Below are 24,424 nucleotides of genomic sequence, written 5' to 3' on the forward strand. Positions count from 1 at the left end.
CACAGGTAGAGCATCAGTTCACCAACCGATCTCTGAGAGACCACCTACACCACAATCATGATGGGCAAGGTAAAGAAATATTAACATGAATCATTGATTTCTATTTTTATAATAACATAAAAAATAAATTGTACATTAAATATTATAGCCAACTTGTTATTATCAATAAGTAATAGCATAATGTTCTGTAATGATATACCATGGTTGACAAATGTTTTGTTTCAGATCACTTTCTACGAGGAGAAGAACTTCCAGGGTCGCTCCTATGAGTGCATGAGCGACTGCTCCGACATGTCCTCCCATATGAGCAGGTGCCAGTCCTGCAGGGTGGAGAGCGGCTGCTTCATGCTCTATGAGAAGAACAACTACATGGGACAGCAGTTCTTCATGAGGAGGGGAGAGTACAACGACATGCATCGCATGCAGAGCATGGGAATGATGTTTGACAACATCAGGTCCTGCAGAATGATCCCCTTTGTAAGAGAACTCACCAACAGTTCAAGTGTTACACTAACAAAGTTAAACTGTTAAATGGATTTTGTTTGCTAATAGGTCAGCTTACACTGTTTCTCTGAATCTCTGCATTACAGCACAGAGGCCAGTTCAGGATGAAGATCTACGAGAGGGAGAACTTCGGTGGTCAGTCCAACGAGATGATGGACGACTGTGACAACATCCAGGATCGTTACCGCATGTCCGACTGCCAGTCCTGCCACGTGATGGACGGCCACTGGCTGATGTACGAGCAGCCTCACTACAAGGGCAGGATGATGTACATGAGGCCCGGAGAGTACAGGAGCTTCAGGGAGATGATGAGCGGCCAGAGGTTCATGAGCATGAGGCGTATCACTGACATGTGTTAAGTTTTCTCATCAATAAAACATGATCTAACTTAAATTTGCTGAATTTCTTGCATATTATTTGTGAAATAGGACCACTGAGCATACAGAAGACCATCAGTGCAACATTTGAAAGCCGACCTTGAGTGTTTTGAACGACTGATCTCACAGAGAGATTCCATGAGTTGGCCTAATGTCAGAACCAAGGCTTCCAAAGGCCTATCCCCCTGAGGTTTATCAAAGAAGAATTATCCTGTTAATCACAGATTTTGTAATGGTAGAGAAGGTGTAGCTGTGTATTACCATCACTGCTTCCATTCAATCAACAATTCCAACCGATCAATTTGTCAATTTGTCACCTAGCCGGAGTATCTTCTAAATGTTCCTCCACCATAGCATTGTGAGACCATCCTGATATTCACGGTTGGTTTTAGCAATGATCATTAGCCATAGGCAGCATATCTTTCCTAATATGGGCACAGTCTTATATTGTTAAAAAATCTCTATACTGTGGTACTCTTTGTTGGTCAACTCCCTCCAGTGAGCGTTGAATGATCCAGGCATTATTTTAATGTTTTCCAAAAATGGTCTCACGAGACTAGAACCTCAGAAGTGCTGCAGTTCAAAAAGACCAGGAAAAATGTAAGGTACACAAGACCTTTTGTAGTACTTTCATGGAAATTCACTGTTCTTTTGTCCACATGCTCTGTACCAACCGATAGAGAATTAGAGATTGATTGCAAAAGACAGTGGCAGTGTTACTATAGCAGTACAATGTGTGTAATCCAAAAATATAAATGAGTCTAGGCCAGGAGTCTTCAATGTTTTCCAGGCCAAGGACCCCCAAAATGATGGAGAGATTGAGCGGGGAACCCCTACTTATACATTGCATACAATTGTGTTTTATCTTAAACTGGTCCTATAGTGCCATGTATAAATGTACCTTGTTATTTTGCATTCAAGACTAAGATATTCAAATAATACACAGGCTCATATAGTCATGTGTTTATTTTAAACATGTGCAAGGTACAGTGAGTAGGGTAGCCATGCCACTGTAATTCATAAACATAACATAAACTGATACCTGGCAAGATCATCAATGTCTTTCAATTACATGTAATCATGCATAAAAGCTATTCAAATAGACATTTTTAAAGCATAAATGTGGAAACGAAAATTAGTGATGTTTGTTAGTGTCTTTCTTATCACTCCGAAATAGTCTGGTAACTTATCAACCCCAGCGAGTCCGGTTGCTAGTGATGTCAACGTCTTTGGTGGACTATTTCTCTGCTGATCGCTTATTTCCCCGATAATGGCCGGCATTCTGTACATTATCCCTTAAATAACAGCACTCTCTCTCTCTCTCCCAACAGTCTTGGCTGCGCACTAACATCCAAATACGTATTGTTTGGAGCGGGTAGATATAAAGGCCGGACGAGTCGCTGTGCTGTCCTTCTTCTTAATTAAAGGAGCAGGCAGAGAAAAGCTCTCTCCTGCTGGGCTTTCACTAAAATCAAATACATAAAATTGTTGCAGCCAGTCCTGATGTGTCAGGTGCACGTGAGAGACATACGAACGTACGCTTGACACTTTTGTAAATGCCATTCGGATCGCATGATAGGAATAGATCTATTCCGATTAGAAATCGGATCAAAAGTGTCCATGTAAACGTGGCTAGTGTGTTGGATTCATGTTAATGTGTATTTAAAGACATTTCAATTTGTGGAAAAAATTGCGTGGGGAATATAAAATAATTGTCTGATCAACCAAAACTTTCGCAACCCCCCTGCAGTACCCCCTAGGGGTCGCGGATCCCCTGTTGAAGACCTCCGGTCTAGGCAATTGTGAGTATGCACACATATGTGTGCCCAGTACCGGTTCTTTCAATACGCACACTACGCACGTTGCGTAGGGCCCCGCAAATTTATTATTTATAATAAAGGCCCAGTAAAAAAAAAAAAAAAAAATACCTGACAACGTAACTGTCCGTCGCGGACGTCAGATAGCTACCCATGCGCATCATTGCATCATCAGTGTAGAAAGATGAAGCGGAGCTATCCCTTGGGGAAAAGAAGAAAAAATCGGCCCATACCCCCCCCCCCCCCCCCCCCCGTCAACAATCGCTCCATACTCCCCCCCCCCGTCAACAATCGCTCCATACCCCCCCCCCCCCCCCCCCAAGAATTCTGCCTAGGGCCCCATGGAGGTCTGAACCGGCTCTGTGTGTGCCTCTACCTTATCAGCTTGATTGTATTGCTTACTTTATCTAAGCTTTTACTTCAACTTATTTGAGATTTAAAATAATAACGAAATTGTGTGTTTACTTCAAGGCATTTTAATTAACATTGCAAATATAAGATGGAATATTTGCCAACACAAAATACATGGATCTCCGGAAACTAGATAAAATAAAAACATAAAAATTAATAAAGGTTGGACCATCTTGTGGCCACTTTCTGCTGTGGTTTGTTTTCTAGTAGGTGGGAACAGTATGAACGCTGTAGAAACCCTGTGGCAGCTATCGGGAGGCAAGACGGTGCCGGAAAATAAAATGGGCAAACAAACAATAAACTAACCAATAATTTCAGCGGGGTAAACAACAATGAACAAAACAAAACAGATTAAATATGACTTATATTGTACACATCAACATTAATTAAAATAACTTGACCCAATGTCCAGTCGTCTTTGCCTAGCTTGGTCACCAAAATAGGAAGTGAAGATCAGCTTGCACAAGTCCTTTCTGTACTATTATGGTGCCCAAACTTCATGCATAGTCACCATTCAATGATGTTTTTTTTAACACCTTCAACATTAGGGCACAGCCATGATTTAAAGCTAGTGACATCAGCAGAGTGGCCCTCGCGAGCAAGCATCCATCATCCGTCCAATACAAAGTGAATGGGAGGGGAGAGCCACACTCGAGGCCCTGCATTAGGTGGGGCAGAGCCGCGGGCAAAGGATTCTTCAAAGGCTCGCGTGCGGTCAGGTGAACTCACTGGTGGGTAAAGGGGAGGGAAAAAAGTTGAACTTCAGTTAACTTTATGGAAATGAGCGCGACTCGCAGCGCGTGCTCGGCCATGTGTTTGGACAATTGGAATTTAGTGATTACTGGTGGAGCATACGGACTCTTGGTGGAATTTAATGTCCTGGTTTTAAGCCCTTCCATCGACAAAGTGGTAAACTCCCGACAAGCATCCACTAGAGAGGCTTTGAACAGGGCGCTGCCACAATCAAGGCAACGCATTTAGCGGGCCCAGCTGTTAGACTTGTGAGATCACCATGACCTTGCGAGTAGCCGAGTACCCATACTGTTTTTCTTTCTGCATAATCATTCTGGCCTTGACCCCATTGAAAGCCACTTAAAAAATAAATTAAAAATAGGTTGAATCGGTACTCGGAGGAGGACGTTTCTGTTGATGATAACCAAGAAATACCTCAGTCTGCCGAATTAAGAAAATACATGGCACTCTTAATTGTTCATCCAAATTAAGACAGAATCATGGTCAAATATTTACAGAAAGCTACACAAAAGCTTTTTCGCAGCGGAGTATATGTTTTGCTTTACTTCAAACTAGATACGGCAAGAGCAAAGAGAGCAAGACCAGCACATAGTTATTTTATCCGTTTGGCAAAGGCCAGACAAATTCATATGAAAAGCAAACTTGACTATCTGGATGATCCCACTAACTATAGCCTCCTTGTTCGGGAGGGCTTTAGAATTCGAATCAATTACTTGATCATTTTGAATGGATGTGTTTTTTGACAATTTAGAATCAGAATTGTCCAACATCCAAGTTAAGGTTCAATTATTGTGTCATATATATCTATACATATATATATATATATATATATATATATATATATATATATATATACAAGTTCATTTTGAATCCTCTTTAGGTTTTTCAGGGCAGTATCCATCTATACGTTAAAATAGCTTAACCCTGTTAAGAGCATGTGGAAGCTTCTACAGTATGTTCAGTCAGAGTCATGATTCAGTACTTTGAACAATAGGGGCCGTCATGCAGTCTTTGCGTCTGTTCAGGTATAAATGTAGGGGCTTGACACAGGAAGAGCATCAGTTCACCAACCGATCTCTGAGAGACCACAAACACCACAATCATGATGGGCAAGGTAAAGATATATTAACATAAATCATTGATTTGTATTCATGTAATAAGATTCAATATATTCTACATTAAATATTGCAGCCAACTTGTTGTTATCATTTAGTAATAGCACAATGTTCTGTAATGATATACCATGGTTGACAAATTATTTGTTTCAGATCACTTTCTACGAGGAGAAGAACTTCCAGGGTCGCTCCTATGAGTGCATGAGCGACTGCTCCGACATGTCCTCCCACATGAGCAGGTGCCAGTCCTGCAGGGTGGAGAGCGGCTGCTTCATGCTCTATGAGAAGAACAACTACATGGGCCAGCAGTTCTTCATGAGGAGGGGAGAGTACAACGACATGCACCGCATGCAGAGCATGGGAATGATGTTTGACAACATCAGGTCCTGCAGAATGATCCCCTTTGTAAGAGAACTCACCAACAGTTCAAGTGTTACACTAACAAAGTTAAACAGTTAAATTGACTTTGTTTGTTAATAGGTTAGCTTATACTGTTTCTCTGAATCTCTGCATTACAGCACAGAGGCCAGTTCAGGATGAAGATCTACGAGAGGGAGAACTTCGGTGGTCAGTCCAATGAGATGATGGACGACTGTGACAACATCCAGGATCGTTATCGCATGTCCGACTGCCAGTCCTGCCACGTGATGGACGGCCACTGGCTGATGTACGAGCAGCCTCACTACAAGGGCAGGATGATGTACATGAGGCCCGGAGAGTACAGGAGCTTCAGGGAGATGATGAGCGGCCAGAGGTTCATGAGCATGAGGCGTATCACTGACATGTGTTAAGTTTTCTCATCAATAAAACATGACCTAACTTAAATTTGCTGAATTTCTTGCATATTATTTGTGAAATAGGACCACTGAGCATACAGAAGACCATCAGCGCAACATTTGAAAGCAGACTTTGAGTGTTTTGAACGTCTGATCTCACAGAGAGATTCCATGAGTTGGCCTAATGTCAGAACCAAGGCTTCCAAAGGCCTATCCCCCTGAGGTTTATCAAAGAAGAACTATCCCGTTAATCACAGATTTTGTAATGGTAGAGAAGGTGTAGCTGTGTATTACCATCACTGCCTCCATTTGATCAACAATTCCAACCGATCAATTTGTCAATTTGTCACCTAGCCGGAGTATCTTCTAAATGTTCCTCCACCTTAGCATTGTGAGACCATCCTGATATTCACGGTTGGTTTTAACAATGATCATTAGCCATAGGCAGCATATCTTTCCTAATATGGGCACAGTCTTATATCGTTAAAAAATCTCTATACTGTGGTACTCTTTGTTGGTCAACTCCCTCCAGTGAGCGTTGAATGATCCAGGCATTATTTTAATGTTTTCCAAAAATGGTCTCACGAGACTAGAACCTCAGAAGTGCTGCAGTTCAAAAAGACCAGGAAAAATTCAAGGTGCACTGCCGTTCTTGGTGGTCCAACCATTGTAATTGCCTCCCCTTGCTTAACTAAAATATCTAAGATACAATTATCAAAATCGCTTTGTTATGCTGATTCGGCATTACGCATAAACACAAGACCTTGTGTAGTACTTTCATGGAAATTCACTGTTATTTTGTCCACATGCTCTGTACCAACCGATAGAGATTGATTGCAAAAGACAGTGTTACTATAGCAGTACAATGTGTGTAATCCAAAAATATAAATGAGTCTAGGCCAGGGGTCTTCAATGTTTTCCAGGGCAAGGACCCCCAAACTGATGGAGAGATTGAGCGGGGAACCCCTACTTATATATTGCATAAAATTGTGTTTTATTTTAAACTGGTCCTATAGTGCCATGTATAAATGTACCTTGTTATTTTGCATTCAAGACTAAGATATTCAAATAATACACAGGTTCATATATTCATGTGTTTATTTTAAACATGTGCAAGGTACAGTGAGTACTAGCCATGTTACTGTCATTCATAAACATAACATGACATAATAAACTGATACCTGGCAAGATCATCAATGTCCGTCAATTGCATTTAATCATGCATAAAAGCTATTCAAATAGACATTTTTAAAGCATAAATGTGTAAACGAAAATCAGTGATGTCTGTTAGTGTCTTTCTTATCACTCCGAAATAGTCTGGTAACTTATCAACCCCAGCGAGTCCGGTTGCTAGCGACGTCAACGTCTTTGGTGGACTATTTCTCTGCTGATCGCTTATTTCCCCGATAATGGCCGGCATTCTGTACATTATCCCTTACATAACAGCACTCTCTCTCTCTCTCCCAAAAGTCTTGGCTGCGCACTCACATCCAAACACGTACTGTTTGCGGCGGAGGAGCGGGTAGATATAAAGACCGGACGAGTCGCTGTGCTGTCCTTCTTAATTGAAGGAGCAGGCAGAGAAAAGCTCTCTCCTGCTGGGCTTTCACTAAAATCAAATACATAAAATTGTTGCAGCCAGTCCTGATGTGTCAGGTGTGCGTGAGAGACATACGAACGTACGCTTGACACTTTTGTAAATGCCATTCGGATCGCATGATAGGAATAGATCTATTCCGATTAGAAATCGGATCAAAAGTGTCCATGTAAACGTGGCTGGTGTGTTGGATTCATGTTAATGTGTATTTAAAGACATTTCAATTCTTGGAAAAAATTGCGGGGGGAATATAAAATAATTGTCTAATCAACCAAAACTTTCGCAACCCCCCTGCAGTACCACCTAGGGGTCGCGGATCCCCTGTTAAAGACCTCTGGTCTAGGCAATTGTGAGTATGCACATATATGTGTGCGTAGACCAATAACTTCAGCTGGGTAAACAACAATGAACAAAACAAAACAGATTAAATATGACTTATATTGTACACATCAACAATAAATGAAATAACTTGACCCAATGTCCAGTCGTCTTTGCCTAGCTTGGTCACCAAAATAGGAAGTGAAGATCAGCTTGCACAAGTCCTTTCTGTACTATTATGGTGCCCAAACTTCATACATAGTCACCATTCAATTATGTTTTTTTTAACACTTTCAACATTAGGGCACAGCCATGATTTAAAGCTAGTGACATCAGCAGAGTGGCCCTCGCGAGCCAGCATCCATCATCCGTCCAATACAAAGTGAATGGGAGGGGAGAGCCACACTCGAGGCCCTGCATTAGGTGGGGCAGAGCCGCGGGCAAGGGATTCTTCAAAGGCTCGCGTGCGGTGAGGTGAACTCACTGGCGGGTAAAGGGGAGGGAAAAAAGTTGAACTTCAGTTAACTTTATGGAAATGAGCGCGACTCGCAGCGCGTGTTCGGCCATGTGTTTGGACAATTGGAATTTAGTGATTACTGGTGGAGCATACGGACTCTTGGTGGAATTTAATGTCCTGGTTTTAAGCCCTTCCATCGACAAAGTGGTAAACTCCCGACAAGCATCCACTAGAGAGGCTTTGAACAGGGCGCTACCACAATCGAGGCAACGCATTTAGCGGGCCCAGCTGTTAGACTTGTGAGATCACCATGACCTTGCGAGTAGCCGAGTACCCATACTGTTTTTCTTCCTGCATAATCATTCTGGCCTTGACCCCATTGAAAGCCACTTAAAAAATAAATTAAAAATAGGTTGAATCGGTACTCGGAGGAGGACGTTTCTGTTGATGATAACCAAGAAATACCTCAGTCTGCCGAATTAAGAAAATACATGGCACTCTTAATTGTTCATCCAAATTAAGACAGAATCATGGTCAAATATTTACAGAAATCTACACAAAAGCTTTTTCGCAGCGGAGTATATGTTTTGCTTTACTTCAAACTAGATACGGCAAGAGCAAAGAGAGCAAGACCAGCACATAGTTATTTTATCCGTTTGGCAAAGGCCAGACAAATTCATATGAAAAGCAAACTTGACTATCTGGATGATCCCACTAACTATAGCCTCCTTGTTCGGGAGGGCTTTAGAATTCGAATCAATTACTTGATCATTTTGAATGGATGTGTTTTTTGACAATTTAGAATCAGAATTGTCCAACATCCAAGTTAAGGTTAAATTATTGTGTCATATATATCTATACATATATATATATATATATATATATATATATATATATATATATATATATATATATACATACAAGTTCATTTTGAATCCTCTTTAGGTTTTTCAGGGCAGTATCCATCTATACGTTAAAATAGCTTAACCCTGTTAAGAGCATGTGGAAGCTTCTACAGTATGTTGAGTCAGAGTCATGATTCAGTACTTTGAACAATAGGGGCCGTCATGCAGTCTTTGGGTCTGTTCAGGTATAAATGTAGGGGCTTGACACAGGAAGAGCATCAGTTCACCAACCGATCTCTGAGAGACCACCAACACCACAATCATGATGGGCAAGGTAAAGATTTATTAACATAAATCATTGATTTGTATTCATGTAATAAGATTCAATATATTCTACATTAAATATTGCAGCCAACTTGTTGTAACATTTAGTAATAGCACAATGTTCCGTAATGATATACCATGGTTGACAAATTATTTGTTTCAGATCACTTTCTACGAGGAGAAGAACTTCCAGGGTCGCTCCTATGAGTGCATGAGTGACTGCTCCGACATGTCCTCCCACATGAGCAGGTGCCAGTCCTGCAGGGTGGAGAGCGGCTGCTTCATGCTCTATGAGAAGAACAACTACATGGGCCAGCAGTTCTTCATGAGGAGGGGAGAGTACAACGACATGCACTGCATGCAGAGCATGGGAATGATGTTTGACAACATCAGGTCCTGCAGAATGATCCCCTTTGTAAGAGAACTCACCAACAGTTCAAGTGTTACACTAACAAAGTTAAACAGTTAAATTGACTTTGTTTGTTAATAGGTTAGCTTACACTGTTTCTCTGAATCTCTGCATTACAGCACAGAGGCCAGTTCAGGATGAAGATCTACGAGAGGGAGAACTTCGGTGGTCAGTCCAATGAGATGATGGACGACTGTGACAACATCCAGGATCGTTACCGCATGTCCGACTGCCAGTCCTGCCACGTGATGGACGGCCACTGGCTGATGTACGAGCAGCCTCACTACAAGGGCAGGATGATGTACATGAGGCCCGGAGAGTACAGGAGCTTCAGGGAGATGATGAGCGGCCAGAGGTTCATGAGCATGAGGCGTATCACTGACATGTGTTAAGTTTTCTCATCAATAAAACATGACCTAACTTAAATTTGCTGAATTTCTTGCATATTATTTGTGAAATAGGACCACTGAGCATACAGAAGACCATCAGCGCAACATTTGAAAGCCGACCTTGAGTGTTTTGAACGTCTGATCTCACAGAGAGATTCCATGAGTTGGCCTAATGTCAGAACCAAGGCTTCCAAAGGCCTATCCCCCTGAGGTTTATCAAAGAAGAACTATCCCGTTAATCACAGATTTTGTAATGGTAGAGAAGGTGTAGCTGTGTATTACCATCACTGCCTCCATTTGATCAACAATTCCAACCGATCAATTTGTCAATTTGTCACCTAGCTGGAGTATCTTCTAAATGTTCCTCCACCATAGCATTGTGAGAACATCCGGATATTCACGGTTGGTTTTAGCAATGATCATTAGCCATAGGCAGCATATCTTTCCTAATATGGGCACAGTCTTATATTGTTAAAAAATCTCTATACTGTGGTACTCTTTGTTGGTCAACTCCCTCCAGTGAGCGTTGAATGATCCAGGCATTATTTTAATGTTTTCCAAAAATGGTCTCACGAGACTAGAACCTCAGAAGTGCTGCAGTTCAAAAAGACCAGGAAAAATTCAAGGTGCACTGCCGTTCTTGGTGGTCCAACCATTGTAATCGCCTCCCCTTGCTTAACTAAAATATCTAAGATACAATTATCAAAATCGCTTTGTTATGCTGATTCGGCATTACGCATAAACACAAGACCTTGTGTAGTACTTTCATGGAAATTCACTGTTATTTTGTCCACATGCTCTGTACCAACCGATTGATTGCAAAAGACAGTGTTACTATAGCAGTACAATGTGTGTAATCCAAAAATATAAATGAGTCTAGGCCAGGGGTCTTCAATGTTTTCCAGGGCAAGGACCCCCAAACTGATGGAGAGATTGAGCGGGGAACCCCTACTTATATATTGCATAAAATTGTGTTTTATCTTAAACTGGTCCTATAGTGCCATGTATAAATGTACCTTGTTATTTTGCATTCAAGACTAAGATATTCAAATAATACACAGGTTCATATATTCATGTGTTTATTTTAAACATGGGCAAGGTACAGTGAGTAGGGTAGCCATGCCACTGTCATTCATAAACATAACATAACATAATAAACTGATACCTGGCAAGATCATCAATGTCCGTCAATTGCATTTAATCATGCATTAAAGCTATTCAAATAGACATTTTTAAAGCATAAATGTGGAAACGAAAATCAGTGGTGTTTCTTAGTGTCTTTCTTATCACTCCGAAATAGTCTGGTAACTTATCAACCCCAGCGAGTCCGGTTGCTAGCGACGTCAACGTCTTTGGTGGACTATTTCTCTGCTGATCGCTTATTTCCCCGATAATGGCCGGCATTCTGTACATTATCCCTTAGATAACAGCACTCTCTCTCTCTCTCCCAACAGTCTTGGCTGCGCACTCACATCCAAACACGTATTGTTTGCGGCGGAAGAGCGGGTAGATATAAAGACCGGACGAGTCGCTGTGCTGTCCTTCTTCTTAATTGAAGGAGCAGGCAGAGAAAAGCTCTCTCCTGCTGGGCTTTCACTAAAATCAAATACATAAAATTGTTGCAGCCAGTCCTGATGTGTCAGGTGTGCGTGTGAGACATACGAACGTACGCTTGACACTTTTGTAAATGCCATTCGGATCCTATGATAGGAATAGATCTATTCCGATTAGAAATCGGATCAAAAGTGTCCATGTAAACGTGGCTAGTGTGTTGGATTCATGTTAGTGTGTATTTAAAGACATTTCAATTCGTGGAAAAAATTGCGGGGGGAATATAAAATAATTGTCTAATCAACCAAAACTTTCGCAACCCCCCTGCAGTACCACCTAGGGGTCGCGGATCCCCTGTTAAAGACCTCTGGTCTAGGCAATTGTGAGTAAGCACATATATGTGTACGTAGACCAATAACTTCAGCTGGGTAAACAACAATGAACAAAACAAAACAGATTAAATATGATTTATATTGTACACATCAACAATAAATAAAATAACTTGACCCAATGTCCAGTCGTCTTTGCCTAGCTTGGTCACCAAAATAGGAAGTGAAGATCAGCTTGCACAAGTCCTTTCTGTACTATTATGGTGCCCAAACTTCATACATAGTCACCATTCAATTATGTTTTTTTTAACACCTTCAACATTAGGGCACAGCCATGATTTAAAGCTAGTGACATCAGCAGAGTGGCCCTCGCGAGCAAGCATCCATCATCCGTCCAATACAAAGTGAATGGGAGGGGAGAGCCACACTCGAGGCCCTGCATTAGCTGGGGCAGAGCCGCGGGCAAGGGATTCTTCAAAGGCTCGCGTGCGGTGAGGTGAACTCACTGGCGGGTAAAGGGGAGGGAAAAAAGTTGAACTTCAGTTAACTTTATGGAAATGAGCGCGACTCGCAGCGCGTGTTCGGCCATGTGTTTGGACAATTGGAATTTAGTGATTACTGGTGGAGCATACGGACTCTTGGTGGAATTTAATGTCCTGGTTTTAAGCCCTTCCATCGACAAAGTGGTAAACTCCCGACCAGGGGCGATTGTAGGTAGTGTGGGGGCCCTAGGCAGAGGATTGTTGACGGGGGGGGGGGTGGAGCGATTGTTGACGGGGGGGGGGGGGGGGTGGAGCGATTGTTGACCGGGGGACGGGGGGGGATGGGGGGTGGTTTTGGGCTCTAGGGGGGGGGGGGGGGGGGTGGAGCGATTGTTGACGGGGGGGGGGGGGGTTGAGCGATTGTTGACTGGGGGACGGGGGGGGACGGGGGGGGGTTTTGGGCTCTAGGGGGCCCCCCCCGTGGCCCGGGGCCCCCAAACAATTGCGGGGCCCCAGGCAGTTGCCTGGTATGCCTAATGGGTTGCGGCGCCTCTGCTCCCGACAAGCATCCACTAGAGAGGCTTTGAACAGGGCGCTGCCACAATCGAGGCAACGCATTTAGCGGGCCCAGCTGTTAGACTTGTGAGATCACCATGACCTTGCGAGTAGCCGAGTACCCATACTGTTTTTCTTTCTGCATAATCATTCTGGCCTTGACCCCATTGAAAGACACTTAAAAAATAAATTAAAAATAGGTTGAATCGGTACTCGGAGGAGGACGTTTCTGTTGATGATAACCAAGAAATACCGCAGTCTGCCGAATTAAGAAAATACATGGCACTCTTAATTGTTCATCCAAATTAAGACAGAATCATGGTCAAATATTTACAGAAATCTACACAAAAGCTTTTTCGTAGCGGAGTATATGTTTTGCTTTACTTCAAACTAGATACGGCAAGAGCAAAGAGAGCAAGACCAGCACATAGTTATTTTATCTGTTTGGCAAAGGCCAGACAAATTCATATGAAAAGCAAACTTGACTATCTGGATGATCCCACTAACTATAGCCTCCTTGTTCGGGAGGGCTTTAGAATTCGAATCAATTACTTGATCATTTTGAATGGATGTGTTTTTTGACAATTTAGAATCAGAATTGTCCAACATCCAAGTTAAGGTTCAATTATTGTGTCATATATATCTATACATATATATATATATATATATATATATATATATATATATATATATATATATATATATATATATATATATATATATACAAGTTCGTTTTGAATCCTCTTTAGGTTTTTCAGGGCAGTATCCATCTGTACGTTAAAATAGCTTAACCCTGGCTGTTAAGAGCATGTGGAAGCTTCTACAGTATGTTGAGTCAGAGTCATGATTCAGTACTTTGAACAATAGGGGCCGTCATGCAGTCTTTGGGTCTGTTCAGGTATAAATGTAGGGGCTTGACACAGGAAGAGCATCAGTTCACCAACCGATCTCTGAGAGACCACCAACACCACAATCATGATGGGCAAGGTAAAGATATATCAACATAAATCATTGATTTGTATTCATGTAATAACATTCAATATATTGTACATTAAATATTGCAGCCAACTTGTTGTTATCATCAGAAATAGCACAATGTTCTGTAATGATATACCATGGTTGACAAATTATTTGTTTCAGATCACTTTCTACGAGGAGAAGAACTTCCAGGGTCGCTCCTATGAGTGCATGAGCGACTGCTCCGACATGTCCTCCCACATGAGCAGGTGCCAGTCCTGCAGGGTGGAGAGCGGCTGCTTCATGCTCTATGAGAAGAACAACTACATGGGCCAGCAGTTCTTCATGAGGAGGGGAGAGTACAACGACATGCACCGCATGCAGAGCATGGGAATGATGTTTGACAACATCAGGTCCTGCAGAATGATCCCCTTTGTAAGAGAACTCACCAACAGTTCAAGTGTTACACTAACAAAGTTAAACTGTTAAATTGACTTTGTTTGCTAATAGGTCAGCTTACACTGTTTCTCTGAATCTCTGCATTACAGCACAGAGGCCAGTTCAGGATGAAGATCTACGAGAGGGAGAACTTCGGTGGTCAGTCCAATGAGATGATGGACGACTGTGACAACATCCAGGATCGTTACCGCATGTCCGACTGCCAGTCCTGCCACGTGATGGACGGCCACTGGCTGATGTACGAGCAGCCTCACTACAAGGGCAGGATGATGTACATGAGGCCTGGAGAGTACAGGAGCTTCAGGGAGATGATGAGCGGCCAGAGGTTCATGAGCATGAGGCGTATCACTGACATGTGTTAGTTTCCTCATCAATAAAACATGATCTAACTTACATTTGATGGATTTCTTGCTTGTTATTTTTAGTGAAATAGGACCACTGAGCATACAGAAGACCATCAGAGCAACATTTAAAGGCCAACTTTGAGTGTTTTGAACCACTGATCTCACAGAGATTTTATGAGTTGGCCTTATGTCAGAACCAAGGCTTCCAAAGGCCTATCCCTCTGAGGTTTGTTAAAGATGAACTATCCCTTTATTCACAGAATGTGTAATGGGAGACAAGTGTCGTGGCAATTTCTCTATCAGATATTGCGTCTAAGCTGATGAGATATTTAGATGCAAAAAGCACACAATACTTGCAGGCAATTGCTGGTCATATATATTTGTAATAAAAGTACGAACAAAGATACATCACAACATGCATCAACAAACAACATAACAGGCATACATTACAATAATCGGAGGCCTCAGATGGGAGCTTCTCTTTGCGTGTTACTTCATACTCTAAAGGTACTCTCGGGAGAAGTCCACTGAGTAGCTAAAGTTAGGAGCTTTTATACACTTAGATCGGATCCTTGAGGGCAGTTGGCCCCCAATAAACCAAAAGCCTTTGTTAACCAGCTGGTAATCTTTACATTGCCATTGGAGGGGGTGGTGGCAGTGCCATGTAACCCTCTGGCTTCGTTGATGCTAGCCAGGGGGTCGAGGAACAGGCCCATACATCAAAGGATTGCATGAAAGATGATTTACAACACACGAAAACATGGAACAGGCAGGCAATAAAATGCATCACACGACCCTCGAAGTTTCACACGTTAGATGACCGAAAAGGAGAGTAGAAGGCAGGCAATATATGCATCACACAAAATAGTAACAAAACTTAAGTTCATAGATAGACCAAAAATGTAACAACATGTAGATTTTCCATCACACAAGGTGTAGCAGTGTATTAAATGTTTGCACCACAATCGCTGCACTTCCTTGTCATACATATTTCCAACCCATCAATTTGTGATCGTTGATAATCTCCAACTGTCCATGGTATCTTCTAAAGCAGGGTTTCTCAAATGGTGGGTCGGGACCCAAAAGTGTCTCCTAAGGCCAGACCAGTTGAGAACAATTGTTTTTAAGGTTCCTGCAACAAAGCATCATGAGACCAGCCTGATATTCATTTTTGTGATTTGCAATGATTATTAGACTGGCCAAGCAGGAATTAATATCATAATATGGATGCAGCCATACATTGTTAAAAAAAATTCTAGACTGTTGAACTCCTGGTTGGTCAACTCCCTCCATCTACCTCCACCTCAGAAATGATGCAGTTCAAAAATACCAGCTAAACCTCAAAAGACAATGTCGATAGGGGTGATTGTAGCAAATAATTTATCAGCATACATACATAACATCAGGGGCGGACTGGCCATCGGGAGGTTCGGGAGATTTCCCGAACGGCCGTACGATTTCAGGCCGAGCCGGCCGGCCGTAATTATTTTAGATTTTTTTAATTATTATTATATATTTTTTTTATTATTATATATTGATATATATTTTTTGTTGTAAAAGATGTAAGGAAAACGTTAAGTAAGCCGTGATTTGGGGTGGCCTGCTGCCGGATATTTGCTTACAGCGCGAAACGGAGCTCTTGCCTGACGGTGAAACGGGGCCGATGTATTACTGTCAATTTAGAGGGGGGAGCACCCCCACAGTGTATGGGAGCAAAGCGAGCGGCCAAAGCGAGCGGCCGAACGGCCCCTCCCAACTTGGACTGCTCCGCGGTCTGTCATTTCTGATTGGCTCAGCCTGACACACGGCCGGGTCACTTACTTGTCGTTGATCTCACTGAAGTCACACAGAAATACGAAAATGTCAAATAGTAAAAAAGTTGGTGGAGAGGAAAAATAATTGGGTGGCGCTCAGAAGTTGAGGTTGAAAAGGAAAAATAAATTAGAGCAAGACGCAGCCAAATGTGCTTAATGACCCGACCTTTTCCGTGGAGAAGCCAAGGTTGACGGCGACGCCCCTGTCAGCGAGACCAATGGTGAGGCGGGAACAGGACAAAGCAGTATAGCTATGACAGGTGCACTAGCGAGCATGTTTGGCAATATATGTTGACTTAAACTAATTATGGAAGTACCAGAGACGTCGGAGAACTATTCATAATATTGTAATGACCACGGAAGAGGCAGTGAATGAAGTATTGATTAGAGAGCGATTTATTAGATACCACCGCTAATAAACCATTGGAACACTTCAACACCGGTAACCACAGCAACGCACAACAAACAAACCCTGGCCCGCCCCCATCTCCCAAACCCTGTGTATGTGTATGACAATTTTTTTCCTCTAAAATAATTGTATCTTGCACTATTTAGATCATTTTCAGCCTTTATTTACCTTTCTAGGCACATGAAATTTCTAATATTTTGTACTTAGAAAATATTTCCCAGTGATCTTCACAATATTCTAAACACATGCACATCCCAACATTGAAATGCAGTTGCAATGCACATATCCACGGATAAGGACTAGTTTTTATTATTTTAAGCCGTGGCAAAATTCTACGCACGCTATTCCCGCGGTCTCATAAAAGGCCTCTCCATCCCAAAGTCCCGGGACAAATTTCTGTCCCAGTCCATCCCTGCATAACATACATACTTTTTGTGCAGATTCTGCATTTCCCATAAGCAAGAGACATTTGGTAGTACTTTTATTGAAATTAATGTTATTTTGTCCAGAAAATTCTGTACCATCCGATAAACATTGATTTCAAAAGACAGTGGCATTGTTACATTAGCGGTGCAATGTGTGGAATCCAACAATATTAATTAATGTAGGCAATTGTGTGATTGCACATAGATGGGGTGCATCTATCTTATAACCTTGAATGTATTGCTTAATTTATCTACGCTTTAACTCCAACTAATTTAAGATTTAATAATAAAAAAGGAAATTCATTATTAACATGAATGTATTTCAATTAACAAGGCAAATATAAAATCAGATATTTGCCAACAACTAAATACATGGATCCTCGTAAACTAAATAAAATGACCACATATGAATCAAGAAGAATCGGTCCATCTTAAGGCCGCTGTCTGCTGTGGTTTTTTCTCTAGTAGGTGGGAACAGTATGAACGCTGTAGAAACTCTGTGGCAGCAATCGTGATGTAATACGGTGACGGAAAAGAAACGAGGCAAACAAACAATAAACTAACATAGACTAACATACATAACATCAGCTGGGAAAACGATGAATCAAACAAATTAAATATGACTCATGTTGTAAACATCGGCAATAAATAATACAATTTAACCCAATGTCCGGACGAGTTTGGCTAGCCAAACTCGTGGTTACTAAAATAGGAAGTGAGGTTCAGGTTGTAGAAGTACATTCTGAACTAGTAGGGTCCCCAAACTTCATACATAGTAACCATGCATAGTTTTTTTTTAACAACTTCCACATTGGGGCGCAGCCATGACTTACAGCCAGTGAAATCAGCAGTGTTTCAAAATGACAGTTCACGTCTATATATCCATATGATGGAATCATCAGGAAGCCATATGTCGATGTTACTTTCAAACACCGCCCTCCTAAGTTTAATTTGGTGAGACCTGAGGTGTGACTCTAAAACCCAGGTCTTTCAGTGGCAAGTTCTCAGGTAGAACTTTTAGTCCCTGTTGTATCATCTAAGCACTGCAGAGACCTGCTCGAGAACATCCTTAAAGCAACCCAGCAGTTTAAGATTAATTCTGTGGCATATGCCGCCAAATGCAACACTTCCTGCAATCGGTCCACGGTGTCATGTCGATGATTGAGTCACGTCCCACCGCGACTTGCGTCATCTAACAAACAAACCCATACACCTCACAGTGACTATATTGACTATATCGTACCCTTTCAAAATGACAATATTCCACAGCTCTTCATTAGCACGTCATATGTATGAGTGTTATATGCATTGGGGGAGCTGTTCAATAGGTAAGGCTTACTTTTGTCGCTTACTGAAAAAACCCGTTATTTACAATGAAAAATGTTTTAGCCAGTCTCTGTTTCAAACGTTCTGCTCTGCTTTGAATTAAAGTTGGGTTCTTTGTTGACATCAAAGTGCCTTTTCCGAATGGATCTCCGTCTGGGCAGCGTTTAATATTGATGGCCATGTCCCAGAGATGGTTAAGCCTCTCGGACACTTATATTTTATGCCACAGTGTATGTGTGTTGGTGAATGTGATTAGCTCAATCTGGTCAGTGGATTATTTTGATGTCCGAGAGAGGGTTATGCCTCTCGGATGCCTATAGTATGCCATTTAGTGTTGTGCATTTCCTATCGAACATCATCATTATAACACGCCAAGTTGACGTGGGTCATAACCATGGGGATAACACAACCCCAATCCTTCCTAGAACTCCCAGCCCAATCCACTTTTTTAAATATATCTTAGTGTCTGGATTCAAGCTTAAACACAGGGTTCACCTACACAACTCTTTTTCCAGAAGATCAATTTGGAGAATTTGAACCTGTTAGAACACGCGTAAGCCTCTGTATGGAATTCTATAGCATGTTGCTGGGTCAGTTGTTTGAACAATAGGGGCGTCATGCAGTGTTTGAGTCTATTCATGTATAAAAGTACCGGCTTGAAACAGATTAGGGTATCAGTTGACCAACCGATCCCTGAAGGACCTGAGAAACCAACACTGCAATCATGATGGGCAAGGTAAAATACACCAAATTATTTAAAATATTGAAGCCGACTCAGATACTTCCTTTTAGAATCAATGAATAGCGGCAACATCCAAGCATGATCTGCTATGGTTGACAAATTATTTGTTTCAGATCACTTTCTACGAGGAGAGGAATTTCCAGGGTCGCTCCTATGAGTGCATGAGCGACTGTGCCGACATGTCCTCTCACATGAGCAGGAGCCAGTCCTGCAGGGTGGAGAGCGGCTGCTTCATGGTCTACGAGAGGAACAACTACATGGGAAACCAGTACTTCATGAGGAGGGGAGAGTACCGTGACATGAACCGCATGATGAGCATGGGAATGATGTTTGACAACATCAGGTCCTGCAGGATGATCCCCTATGTAAGAGAAGTCCCCAACGTTACACTGTTCAATTGAATTGAACATTTCAGCTGTTAGATGGATTGTGTTGTTGTTATAAGTCTACTGACATTATCTTTGAATCTCTGCAATACAGCACAGAGGCCAGTTCAGGATGAAGATCTACGAGAGGGAGAACTTCGGTGGTCAGTCCTATGATCTGATGGACGACTGTGACAACGTCCAGGATCGTTACCGCATGTCCGACTGCCAGTCCTGCAACGTGATGGACGGACACTGGCTGATGTACGAGCAGCCCCAGTACAGAGGCAGGATGATGTACATGAGGCCCGGAGAGCACAAGAGCTTCAGGGATATGATGAGCGGCCAGAGGTTCATGAGCATGAGGCGCATCACTGACATGTGTTAGTTTTATCATCAATAAAACATGATCTAATTTAAATGTTCCGGTTTGTTGTTTATTAATATAACTCAAGTAGCACTTGCATACACAGCTGTACGACGGAGTATTAGGGCCACACATGAAGAAAAAAAATATTTTTGCCGTGACGAGATTAAAGTCGACACATCGACTAGTAAATTAACATGTCTGACAGGGCCTCCTCCTGAACAGACAAATTTTTCCGCACAACCTTTTCAGCATCCTTAAACTAATCACCACACTGTGGCTCTGCGCTAAAACAGAGAGGATCTCTTTCTTGTTAAACCCGATTCTGAAATACAATTTTACCAAATTATCCACACAAGCCATTGGATTCAGTGCAGGCCCTGTGGAGCGGTTGCTATCTCTCCCAACCAATTTCAACTGTATCCTCGACATTTCGAGTTTAATGTCGACTTTAAAGTCGACAAATCGAGATTAAAGTCAACATAATATTTCAACTTTATTCTCGACATTTCAAGTTTAATGTCGACATGTTGACTTTAAAGAGTGCGCAGAGCCAACACTATTCCGCACAGAGTGACATGATACAGATATGAGGATGACAAATAAAAGCCAGTTGCTGTCGGGCGCCTTCACCGAGGCACGGCGTGCTTCCACTGCAACTACAGGTTGCTGCCGGTTTAGTTGCGCAATACTGTCGGCTCTGCGCTCTCGTTCATCACACCAAACATAGGCAAAGTGACCTCTGCGGATTGCCCCAACTAATAAATTGGGCTCCTCGACCCACTACAATTACCCTTACGCTGCATGTAAATCCAGCCAAGTCACTGCAATCACACACAGACTTCACCTACAGGCATTAGTTCATCGTTTATTTCATACTGCAGTAAAAAAACGAAAAACGGTGTGCTTTACAACAAAAACATAATCAAAACATAAGATCTCCCCCCCGCCTCACCTTGTTATTAAATATGCTTAGTAAATAAATTTGATTTGATTAGCATTTTACAGACCGATACAATGGATAGGGCGTTTATACGGTCCACCACCGTTGCTTTTCTCCCCATAAAAAGCTACAGTCAGTGTTTAACGACGTTGATTTACCTTTGAGCATTAACGTTTGTATCAAGAAAGAACCAGTGACGCTCTTATTCCCGCACTCCTTGCTTGACCGCGATCTAGCATCTAGGATTGATTGCTCTTCTTTGGTTCCCCGGATGTTAACACTGAATTTTCATACGTTGAATTTTGCAGCTGAATTTGGCATGTTGAATTTGGGGAGGTTGAATTAGTTAACATTGAGAAAATAAAGCTGAAAATGATTTATTGAAAAAATAAGTTAAATTCAGAGGCAAAAAATTCAGATTCATTATTTAAATTCATAAATATTCAGTGCTTATAATTCAATGGCTTTTTATTTTCATTAATGGCCACGTTTAGACCTCCAAAATAAAAAACCTACACAACCAAATACGCTGCAGCATTTGGGAAAAATGCACGTTAATATGCATTTACGGGGAGGTGTCTATTCATGATATGGTGAATTATCGCCTACCTACCAACCACATCTGTATCATGCGTTGCTGAAACAGAGGCATACATCACTTTAAACTGTGGTACATCATTTCCCTTTAATAGTTTACCCCACACCCATGAACCTCTCAGTTCATTTTTTTTAATTTCTAAATATTAATCTGACTGTGTAATATTTTTGGAGGAATGCGTAGAAAAAGAAATCCTGCAAATGTGTGCCTCTTGAGTAGCACACTATAATTGAGAGTTTGGATTCTAGATAAGACTATGGACCGATACATGATAAAGTTGTTTTCCAGAATTATTTTATTGTACCCTGCTATTTGCTTTAAAGGGGACATATTATAAAAACAACGCATTTCCTGGGACTTGTTTTGGGTCTCTGGTGCTCCCACACGCATATAAACTTTGAAAAAAGTCTGTACACGATTTTTTGAGTGAGATATGCATTTCTGAAAGTACCCCGCCTACAGTTACCAAACGAGCGAGTCAGTTTCAGCGCACCCCCTACGTAGGAAGGGGGTACATTTGAATATTACCTCCCACTTCCCCACTCCCCTCCAATCAGAGCATAGCTACGATTTTGTGGACCAGCGGATGAGTATGGCGACACATTAGTGCCATAATTCAATAATGTGATAAAAGATGTATTCGGGCGTATTATATTATTCCACACGCGTAGATATTAACTGCGAGCGCGCAAATGATCTCTGCATGCGCAAAACAGCCTCTCGCGCGCGCAAATTACCTCAGCGCGTGCAAAACAGCCTCTCGCGCGCGCAAATTACCTCAGCGCGCGCAAAACCTCTCGCGAAAGATGTTTTTACGCTCTCGCTCGAATTTAATTTTGCCACTATGGGGGAGGGAACCAAGGCAGGGCGGGCTTTCCTATGATTGGCTGTTTCTGAAGCGCGATATTTGATTGACAGCCCTCCTCAGCCCTCCTCTCATTCAATTCTGAATTGTACAGTAAATGGCTGAAACGATAGTTACTTATTGTAACTCTAGATTCTATGAGTATAGGCGCAGCCTTTTAAGGCTATCGCTATTGGGTTATCCCTAGGCGTGAGCCGTAGCACTGAAAAATTTGTAATCCCCGACCACCAACAGCGTGGGCCTCAATTACGTCCGCGTGCGGCGTGCCTCAACGACGTCCGCATTTCGCACATATAGTCGGGCGCCGGCGGACGTTCTGCTCCCAATAAACAGCTTTTCTTCAGCTATTTAAAGGACAATGAGGCCGACACTTAAAAGGCTGCGCCTTTACTCATCTGGAGTTACAATACGTAACTATCGTTTCAGCCATTTACTGTACAATTCAGAATTGAATGAGAGGAGGGCTGAGGAGGGCTGTCAATCAAATATCGCGCTTCAGAAACGGCCAATCATAGGAAAGCCCGCCCTTCCTTGGTTCCCTCCCCCATAGTGCCAAAATTAAATTCGAGCGAGAGCGTAAAAACATCTTTCGCGAGAGGTTTTGCGCGCGCTAAGGTAATTTGCGCGCGCGAGAGGCTGTTTTGCGCGGGCTGAGGTAATTTGCACGCGCGAGAGGCTCTTTTGCGCGCGCGCGGTTCATGGACACTACAAGTCTTTACTTGTTGTTAAAGTGCAAGAGACGTCAAACGGCGCACATAGCATTTGGCTGTGATATTAGACATATAATATTATATAAATACCCATGCATAATATTATTATTATATTATATTATGTAGAGCTCCAGGAGTCCGCAAACACCTTCTCCTCCATGCTGACATCTGACAGCTCATTTGCATTAAAGCTACGGACACCAGAAACAGCGCATTTTGAAGGGACTGAAACAGATGGGAATAGCGGTAGGCGAGATTTTTTTCCCAAAAGCTTTTTCCAGCAAACAGCTTCAAAAACATGTTTTCTGGAACTCAAATACTATGTTTACTTGTTCTGAAAATGCCATAATATGTCTCCTTTAAATAGCATATGTGGTTGTATGTTCTATCATTATATGAAATGCAGTGCAACGTAGACAAAGGGACGGGACAAGTATAACGAACCAGGGGAACAAGGGAATAAGGAAGTGAACTGGTGGGAGAGAATAATTGGGGAATGAGGTGCATGTGGGAAGATTGACAGGGAGCTCTGGGAGGGGAATGGTCTAAGAACATCTGGAGGACAGGTTGAGAAAGGAAACTAAATTAATAAAATGACATGTCCATTTAACACCATTAAATGTCAACAAAGGCAGAAAATGGACACAGTCCCTCTCTTTGGGAAACAAATACTGAGCAGTGGCTGTAGAGCGAGGTAGCACACACCATTACTGCACACAACCTAGATGGCTGCCACACTTCCTAGGTGACTTATTTTGGGCTCTTCCATACAAAGGACGATGGTGTTGAAAATCCGGTTTAATGCAAAATTATGAAGATAAACATGGCAAGAGTGCTCCCACGCCATACAGGAGTTCTCCCTAGTGTGTGTGGAGATGGCTGGTTCAACCTGTGCATACTGATTAATCAATGTGCAACAGGTGTGCAGCCTCACCCAGCCCCAGAGTCCAATCAGACTCTGGTAGGTGAGGCCGCTTAAAGAGATACTTCACCGGTGGGAATATGAAGGTTTTATGAATTAAATAATTCAATGTATTATAAATGTGAAAAAAAAATTGAAATCGGTTCATCCTAGCCTGAAAAAAGGCAGA

General features: G+C 42.1%; 5 protein-coding genes across 5 annotated transcripts; all 5 read left to right on the forward strand.

Moving 5' to 3' along the window:
• Positions 1 to 897, forward strand: LOC115533629 (gamma-crystallin M1-like). The gene is made up of 3 exons (XM_030344217.1): positions 1 to 69; positions 226 to 477; positions 591 to 897. The coding sequence occupies exons 1-3, from the start codon at positions 58 to 60 to the stop codon at positions 861 to 863; spliced, it is 537 nt and encodes a 178-aa protein (XP_030200077.1). The 5' UTR covers positions 1 to 57; the 3' UTR covers positions 864 to 897.
• Positions 898 to 4,884: 3,987 nt separating this feature from the next.
• Positions 4,885 to 5,802, forward strand: LOC115533709 (gamma-crystallin M1-like). The gene is made up of 3 exons (XM_030344338.1): positions 4,885 to 4,976; positions 5,131 to 5,382; positions 5,496 to 5,802. Exons 1-3 carry the CDS (start codon positions 4,965 to 4,967, stop codon positions 5,766 to 5,768), a joined length of 537 nt encoding a protein of 178 aa, XP_030200198.1. The 5' UTR covers positions 4,885 to 4,964; the 3' UTR covers positions 5,769 to 5,802.
• Positions 5,803 to 9,218: 3,416 nt separating this feature from the next.
• Positions 9,219 to 10,129, forward strand: LOC115533722 (gamma-crystallin M1-like). Its single transcript, XM_030344362.1, has 3 exons — positions 9,219 to 9,304; positions 9,458 to 9,709; positions 9,823 to 10,129. The coding sequence occupies exons 1-3, from the start codon at positions 9,293 to 9,295 to the stop codon at positions 10,093 to 10,095; spliced, it is 537 nt and encodes a 178-aa protein (XP_030200222.1). The 5' UTR covers positions 9,219 to 9,292; the 3' UTR covers positions 10,096 to 10,129.
• Positions 10,130 to 13,910: 3,781 nt separating this feature from the next.
• LOC115533719 (gamma-crystallin M1) lies at positions 13,911 to 14,820 on the forward strand. The gene is made up of 3 exons (XM_030344359.1): positions 13,911 to 13,996; positions 14,150 to 14,401; positions 14,515 to 14,820. The coding sequence occupies exons 1-3, from the start codon at positions 13,985 to 13,987 to the stop codon at positions 14,785 to 14,787; spliced, it is 537 nt and encodes a 178-aa protein (XP_030200219.1). The 5' UTR covers positions 13,911 to 13,984; the 3' UTR covers positions 14,788 to 14,820.
• Positions 14,821 to 19,368: 4,548 nt separating this feature from the next.
• Positions 19,369 to 20,275, forward strand: LOC115533449 (gamma-crystallin M1). The gene is made up of 3 exons (XM_030343984.1): positions 19,369 to 19,479; positions 19,599 to 19,850; positions 19,966 to 20,275. The coding sequence occupies exons 1-3, from the start codon at positions 19,468 to 19,470 to the stop codon at positions 20,236 to 20,238; spliced, it is 537 nt and encodes a 178-aa protein (XP_030199844.1). The 5' UTR covers positions 19,369 to 19,467; the 3' UTR covers positions 20,239 to 20,275.
• The last annotated feature ends 4,149 nt before the right edge of the window (positions 20,276 to 24,424 follow it).

The sequence above is a fragment of the Gadus morhua genome, chromosome 20 (assembly GCF_902167405.1).
Source record: "Gadus morhua chromosome 20, gadMor3.0, whole genome shotgun sequence".
Lineage (NCBI taxonomy): Eukaryota > Metazoa > Chordata > Actinopteri > Gadiformes > Gadidae > Gadus > Gadus morhua.

What these genes read in the sequence shown, in the direction of transcription:
- LOC115533629 (XM_030344217.1), top strand. An exon ending in CCTGCAGAATGATCCCCTTT is followed by an intron (nt 478 to 590) that starts GTAAGAGAACTC and finishes TCTGCATTACAG; the next exon opens with CACAGAGGCCAGTTCAGGAT.
- LOC115533709 (XM_030344338.1), top strand. An exon ending in CCTGCAGAATGATCCCCTTT is followed by an intron (nt 5,383 to 5,495) that starts GTAAGAGAACTC and finishes TCTGCATTACAG; the next exon opens with CACAGAGGCCAGTTCAGGAT.
- LOC115533722 (XM_030344362.1), top strand. An exon ending in CCTGCAGAATGATCCCCTTT is followed by an intron (nt 9,710 to 9,822) that starts GTAAGAGAACTC and finishes TCTGCATTACAG; the next exon opens with CACAGAGGCCAGTTCAGGAT.
- LOC115533719 (XM_030344359.1), top strand. An exon ending in CCTGCAGAATGATCCCCTTT is followed by an intron (nt 14,402 to 14,514) that starts GTAAGAGAACTC and finishes TCTGCATTACAG; the next exon opens with CACAGAGGCCAGTTCAGGAT.
- LOC115533449 (XM_030343984.1), top strand. An exon ending in CCTGCAGGATGATCCCCTAT is followed by an intron (nt 19,851 to 19,965) that starts GTAAGAGAAGTC and finishes TCTGCAATACAG; the next exon opens with CACAGAGGCCAGTTCAGGAT.